Source organism: Phyllobates terribilis, unplaced genomic scaffold (assembly GCF_046119375.1).
Source record: "Phyllobates terribilis strain yellow unplaced genomic scaffold, ASM4611937v1 Scaffold_3__8_contigs__length_932513732, whole genome shotgun sequence".
NCBI classification, from domain to species: Eukaryota; Metazoa; Chordata; class Amphibia; order Anura; family Dendrobatidae; genus Phyllobates; species Phyllobates terribilis.
The window spans coordinates 426,135,434-426,143,094 of record NW_027362763.1 but is presented as its reverse complement, the minus strand read 5'-3'; the positions used below and the strand labels follow the sequence as shown (position 1 = coordinate 426,143,094).

The 7,661-nt window shown below is 40.7% G+C and overlaps 1 protein-coding gene across 3 annotated transcripts in view; it reads right to left on the bottom strand.

Moving 5' to 3' along the window:
* Positions 1 to 5,498: 5,498 nt before the first annotated feature.
* The window catches only part of ORC3 (origin recognition complex subunit 3), an 80,209-nt gene continuing 78,046 nt past the window's right edge, over positions 5,499 to 7,661 (bottom strand). For all 3 annotated transcript variants that reach the window (XM_073675685.1, XM_073675683.1, XM_073675684.1), the window contains exon 21: positions 5,499 to 5,728. In XM_073675685.1, coding sequence (XP_073531786.1) covers positions 5,623 to 5,728 — 106 coding nt within the window. In that variant the 3' untranslated portion in view covers positions 5,499 to 5,622. The remainder of the gene's footprint in view (positions 5,729 to 7,661) is intronic.

Sequence of the window (7,661 nt, the reverse complement as noted above, 5' to 3'; positions counted from 1 at the left end):
TTGCACAGGTGATGGAATTATTGCCTGTGCAGGTGATGGAATTATCACCTGTGTAATACTAAGGAAATCCTGAAAACATGACCTGTTGGTGGGCCTTGAGGACTGGAGTTGGGGAACCCTGCTTTAGATGGATGATATTTATTTTTTTAGAAAACAGTTTTGAGATCACTATAAACATGTTGGTGCTCACCCACCCCTCTCCAAAAAAAATAAAAATGACCAGTTGGAGTATAGTCTTAGAGGCAATGCTGCATGGGAGAAAAGTATGCAAATTAATCTATTTTGTTCTGCGAGAGACCTAGAAAGTACCACCTAAATGTGGTAGCTAACTCATAAGTCAAGGGTTGGACATTCACTTATAGGATAGCCCTCTTTCTTTCAGCTAGAAAATAATTAGCATAGTCCTCTCCCATGAAACACTGTCTGTAGGACTCCATTCTCAGATGTTCTCTTCAATGGGAATCAGGGCATCATACTTAACCAGCCAGACTTATCTCCATACTGATAAGTGGCAAACACCCCGAAGCAGGCTGTAGATTATTATTTACTAATTTGAAGTGTTATCTGTACTTGAACTTGCATGCCAAAATCAGGCAGCTGAACTACAACCCGGTTCTCATGATTTCTGCCTGTGCTGGGGCCTTGTTTTAAAGGGGTTTGTCTCTTTTCAATCCACTTCTGCCTGTCTACCAGCCTGCCTCCTGTCCCTTGGGGGTCAGCTGCCATCAACCCGAGGTCAGTCCCGGAGTAGCACCTGGGTCACCTCCCTCGTCCCTCCTCAAATTACAGAGTCATCAAGTCGCCGTACATCCGAGGTCGGATTAGGTGAGGGCCCTAATCACGCTCCTCCGGGCTCTCCTCGCACCGCGGCACGGTGGTTCCACCACCCGCCTCATTACACTCCACCAATTGGCAATTGATGACAATTGGTGATTATGAGAGCTCACGTGCTCCTCCTCCCTGCACAGGTCACAGCGCATGCACGCAAAACTCTACAATACAAGTCAATGAATCTTCTTCAGAGTCTATTTCACTATGCTTAAGAGGCGGCTGTAAAAGGGGCATTCTGCAGATAATTATATGGTTAACTGGGCTCATGTAAAAAAAATAATGAAGTAATTGCTACTTGGACCAGATGCCTCCAGACTCCCTTACATCACTTAACTAGTCCCCTTCTCAGTTGATGTCTATACTAGGAAACACACTAGAAATAGTTGTTCAGCCTGGACTAAGGCCTTACTCACGCTGGCAGAGATTAATTAGGGCGTTTTCAATTGTTAGATAAAGTGGTTGTCCAGTAATTTTATATTGATGACCTTTATTTAGTATAAGCGTCTGCATGAGAAATACAGATACTTATCCATTATACAATATCCAGAGAAATTTATTCTGCAGTCAACGTAATTTCTAGGGGCAGATTCTCATGCAGATCACTGTCCCCACCCACAGATCTTAACAGCCAATTTACATATAAGAAAAACATGGATTTCTCTCGAACAAAACATCGGATCACAGATATCAAGGTATCACTTCATTCAGCTTCCGATGACCTACATGCTCATATAGACGCTTAGGAGGGTTGATTCTATTGACAGATTCCTTTTAAGCGTGGACCTGGAAGTGATGATATGGCCCCAGAGAGCCCCGATCTCAACATCGAGTCTATCTGGAATTACATGAATAGACAGAAGGATTGCACAAGCCTACATCCACAGGAGATCTGTGCTTAGTTCTCTAAGATTTGGAATAACCTCCCTGTTGAGTTTCTTTAAAAGCTGTATATATGCATGTACGTACGTACAGTGAAGGAAATAATTATTTGATCCCTTGCTGTTTTTGTAAGTTTGCCCACTGACAAAGACATGAACAGTCTATAATTTAAAGGGTAGGTTAATTTTAACATTGAGAGATAGAATATCCCCGGAAAAAAAAGAAGAAAATCACATGGTATAAATTAGATACATTTATTTGCATTTTGCAGTGAGAAATAAGTATTTGATCACCTACAAACCATTATGAGTTCTGGCTTCTACAGACCAGTTAGATGCTCCTAATCAAATCGTTACCTGCATTAAGACAGCTGTCTTACATAGTCACCCGTATAAAAGACTCCTGTCCACAGACTCAATCAGTCACACTCTAACCTCTACAACATGGGCAAGACCAAAGAGCTTTCTAAGGATGTCAGGGACAAGATCATAGACCTGCACAAAGCTGGAAATGGGCTACAAAACCATAAGTAAGACGCTGGGTGAGAAGGAGACAACTGTTGGTGCAATAGTAAGAAAATGGAAGAAATACAAAATGATCGACATCGATCTGGAGCACCATGCAAAATATCACCTCGTGGGGTATCCTTGATCATGAGGAAGGTGAGAGATCAGCCTAAAACTGCACGGGGGAACTTGTTAATGATCTCAAGGCAGCTGGGTCCACAGTCACCAAGAAAACCATTGGTAACACATTATGCCTTAAATGTTTAAAATCCTGCAGTGCCCGCAAGGTTCTCCTTCTCAAGGCGGCACATGTGCAGGCCTGACTGACGTTTGCCAATGAACACCTGGATGATTCTGTGAAGTTAATGGGAGAAGGAGCTGTGGACAGAGGAGATATAAATTAAGCTCTTTGGCATTAACTCAACTCGCTGTGTTTGGAGGAAGAGAAATGCTGCCTATGACCCAAAGAACACAGTCCCCACAGTCAAGCATGGAGGTGGAAACATTATGATTTGGGGGTGTTTCTCTGCTAAGGGCTCAGGACTACTTCACCGCATCAATGGGAGAATGGATGGAGCCATGTACCATAAAATCCTGAGTGACAACCTACTTTCCTCCGCCAGGACATTAAAAATGGGTCGTGACTAGGTCTTCCAGCAAGACAATGACTCAAAACATACAGCCAAGGCAACAGAGGAGTGGCTCAAAAAAAAGCACATTAAGGTCATGGAGTGGCCTAGCCAGTCTCCAAACCTTAATCCCATAGAAAACTTATGGAGTTGAAGCTCCGAGTTGCCAAGCGACAGCCTCAAAATCTTAATGATTTACAGATGATCTGCAAAGAGGAGTGGACCAAACCTCATCATCAACTGCAAAAAACGTCTGACTGCTGTGCTTGCCAACAAGGGTTTTGCCAAGTATTAAGTGTTGTTTGCCAGAGGAATCAAATACTTATTTCTTACTGCAAATAAAATGTATCTAATTTATACAATGTGATTTTCTTGATTTTTTTTGGGATATTCTAATCTCGCAATGTTAAAACTAACCTACCCTTAAAATTATAGACTGTTAATGTCTTCGTCAGTGGGCAAACTTATAAAAACAGCAAGGGATCAAATTATTATTTCCTTCACTGTATACAGTGCATTGTGAAAGTATTTGGCCCCCTTGAACTTTTCTACCTTTTGCCACATTTCTGGCTTCAAACATAAAGATATAAAATTCTTAATTTTTTGGGAAGAAACAACAAGTGGGACACAATCGTATATATTGGATATTTTAAACTTTAACAAATTAAAAACTGAAAAGTGGGGAGTGCAATATTATTCGGCCCCCTTTCAGTTAATACTTTGTAGCGCCACCTTTAGCTGCGATTACAGCTGCAAGTCGCTTGGGGTATGTCTCTATCAGTTTTGCACATCTAGAGGCGGAAATTCTTGCCCATTCTTCCTTGAAAAACAGCTCGAGCTCAGTGAGGTTGGATGGAGGGTGTTGGTGAACAGCAGTTTTCAGCTCTTTCCACAGATTGGATTCAGGTCTGGACTTTGACTTGGCCATTCTAACACCTGGATACATTTATTTTTGAACCATTCCATTGTAGATTTTGCTTTATGTTTGGTATCATTGTCTTGTTGGAAGATAAATCTCCGTCCCAGTCTCAGGTCTTTTGCAGACTCCAACAGGTTTTCTTCCAGAATGGTCCTGTATTTGGCTCCGTCCATCCCATCAATTTTAACCATCTTCCCTGTCCCTGCTGAAGAAAAGCAGGCCCAAACCATGATGCTGCCACCACCATGTTTGACAGTGGGGATGGTGTTTTGAGGGTGATGAGCGGTGTTGCTTTTACGCCAAACATATAGTTTTGCATTGTGGTCAAAAAGTTTGATTTTGGTTTCATCTGACCAGAGCACCTTATTCCACATGTTTGGTGTGTCTCCCAGGTGGCTTGTGGCAAACTTCAAACGAGACTTTTTATGGATATCTATGAGAAATGTCTTTCTTCTTGACACTCTTCCATAAAGGCCAGTTTTCTGCAGTGTACGACTGATTGTTGTCCTATGGACAGACTCTCCCACCTCAGCTGTAGATCTCTGCAGTTCATCCAGAGTGATCATGGGCCTTTTGGCTGCATCTCTGATCAGTCTTGTCCTTGTTCAAAGTTTAGAGGGACGGCCGGGTCTTGGTAGATTTGCAGTGGTCTGATACTCCTTCCATTACAATATGATCGCTTGCACAGTGCTCCTTGAGATGTTTAAAACTCAGAAAATCTTTTTCTATCTAAATCCGGCTTTAAACTTCGCCACAACAGTATCTCGGACCTGCCTGGTGTGTTCCTTGGTCTTCATGATGCTCTCTGCACTTGAAACAGAACCCTGAGACTATCACAGAGCAGGTGCATTTATACGGAGACTTGATTACACACAGGTGGATTCTATTTATCATTACCAGTCATTTAGGACAGGGTTCCCCAACTCCAGTCCTCAAGGCCCACCAACAGGTCATGTTTTCAGGATTTCCTTAGTATTGCACAGGTGATGGAATTATTGCCTGTGCAGGTGATGCAATTATCACCTGTGTAATACTAAGGAAATCCTGAAAACATGACCTGTTGGTGGGCCTTGAGGACTGGAGTTGGGGAACCCTGATTTAGGACAACATTGGATCATTCAGAGATCCTCACTGAACTTCTGGAGTGAGTTTGCTGCACTGAAAGTAAAGGGGCTGAATAATATTGCACGCCCCACTTTTCAGTTTTTGATTTGTTAAAAAAGTATAAAAATATCCAATAAATTTTGTTCCCCTTCACGATTGTGTCCCACTTGTTGTTGATTCTTCCCAAAAAAACCTGAATTTTATATCTTTATGTTTGAAGCCAGAAATGTGGCAAAAGGTAGAAAAGTTCAAGGGGGCGGAATACTTTCACAATGCACTGTATGTGTCTGTATATATGTGTATGTATGGATGCATGCATGTATACCTAGCAGCATTGATGCCGTTTAGTAGGCAAAGGGTCGTCACACCAAATGTTGATTTGATTTTGATTTCGGTTTTGTTCGTTCACTTGGCTTTTAATGGATTATTTTTATCCGATAACAAAATACATTCTTACTTTTACAGCAATTTTTGCCCACCTCCCCAAATCTTTGTTAGATTAGATTTTCTGGATTAAAACAGTTAAATTTAACCTGCTATGGAAAGTGAGTTTATGCAGATTACGGTGTGGAAAAAATACACTAATTAGTTGGCTATTGTTTTGAATGTTTTACATTTTGTAACGTCCTCTCAATACCAAAACAGATTTTATTTGCAATAAGTGAATATCCGGGGATACTTTCTGGAATTCATACAAATAGTATAACAATGTAAACAGCATCATGTGCAAAAATCTCATTTACAAAGACATTTATTAACATCCACCCCAGGTCAGCCTTGCCACATGGTCAGTTTTCTGCTTTGTAGGCTTCACAAACCCAAGTAACTCCAGCTCGGAAACGGCTCTGATGAAACGTGCGCTGAGAGGCCAGCTAAGGATATCATGTTCTATATGACAACCACTTAACAAGTTTATTGCACTTTAAGCTGCATTTGAAGTGGAAAAAAATATAACTTTACCCTTTATAATTAAAAAAAAAAAACACATCAAATAGGTTTTTGATGATTGAGGGAGGAACACAAATGGATGCCTATTTGTCATTCTATACAAAGCCCTTGATTCTTACTAGATGACACATACAGGACTGATGTCATAATGCATATTATATACAGACAGACCGTGTCATGGCTGAAAGTGTTGGTACCCTTGAAATTGTTTCAGAAAATGAAGTAGTGCCAGAGGCAGGAAAACCACCCTTAAAAATGTATGCACCTCCACTATATTTGACTGTAGGTACTGTGTTCCTTTCTTTGTAGGCCTCATTCCATTTTCGGTGAACAGTAGAATGATGTGCGTAAACAAAAAGCCATCTTGGTTGTTTACCCACAATTTTGTAAAGGTGCTAACAATTTTGTCCAGCCCATTTTGAGGGAGTTGTGTGTCAAATTATGTCCAATTTGCCTTTTTTTCTCTGTTATTGTGTGTTGTTCCAATACACACAAATGAAATAAACATGTGTATAACAAAACATGTGTAATTGCAATAATTTTCTGAAAGAAATACATTTTCTGGAACAATTTCAAGTGTGCCAACACTTTTGGCCATAACTTTATATTTATATTATACATACACAATCAGTTTTACAGTTTATGGCAAGTCTGAATTCTGCCTTATCTGACATTCATCACACTAAACTACTATTACTACCTGTTGTGGTGGGAAATATTGTCCCACATCAGACTTGCAGAATTGTTGATATATGTTATTCACACAAAAGTACAGGAATGAGAACACCATCGACCGTGATACAGTGAGTAAAGTTTTCATTGTAAATTTGTATATTAGTCTCCTTCCATACAGCAGTGTGAAAGTACATAACAAACAACAGTTCCTACAGAAGTAAGGACAGGTCCAGCTGCACCGATTAAACATTTTGGAACTTTATTTGATCATTTTAAAATCCAAAAGAATTGTCCAGTTATATCCATGAGAAAAACACCAATGTGTTTCTGGTGCCTAGAGCACCCTTAATCATGGCCAATATAAAGCCTCACAAGCAGATAAAACTCCTGAGAGATCTAAATATATACTCGACAATACCTCTCTTTTCTGCTCTATGAAAAAGTTAGTGTGTCTACTACATGTGGCGATTCACTTCTAAGCAGGATTTTGGAATGATCTCGTAACTAAACCACCTCTGTAACCAAATAGGAATGGAATGCTACATGGGCAACTATATGTCTCAAAATCAACAGCTGTGGATCACCACGAGCCCTGGACCAGCTGTACCTTTATATAAATACTTTCATCACAGTGATTCCAACTAAAGGGATAGGAACTTTTAAGAGAGACAGAAAAAGTGACGGTACATGAAATTACTAGGGTGTGTGCACACGTCTTTTAGATAACTAAAAAACCAACAAGTTTTTCGGAAGAAAGACGTTTCCGGACACTCCAGTGTCATTTGTCCTGAGGAGTCTAATTTGGCATCAGTTTGTTTTTTTCATTAATGGTGGTTCCACATTATGTTCTTGCCCATGTTCGGTGGTCCTGTCAGGGCTTTCATCTGTACCCCCTGCAAAACTGGATTCGGGCGTAGGCGCCGACAGGGCCATAGACTATCATAGTGCTGACAGTGACCGTGTGTAATTTTTTAGGCGTATATGCCTACTGGAGGCGGACACTCAGACACAGTCTAGAATGATAATCACAAGGTGATAAAACCTTCAGTGTATGTAAACACCGCCACACAGCAGGTCACGTGACATATTGTTGAATTCTGTGTTTTAACCCCCTACCTCATGCTGTCCTCAGATTACACAGCTAAAACCTGCTGATAGATTCCCTTTAAT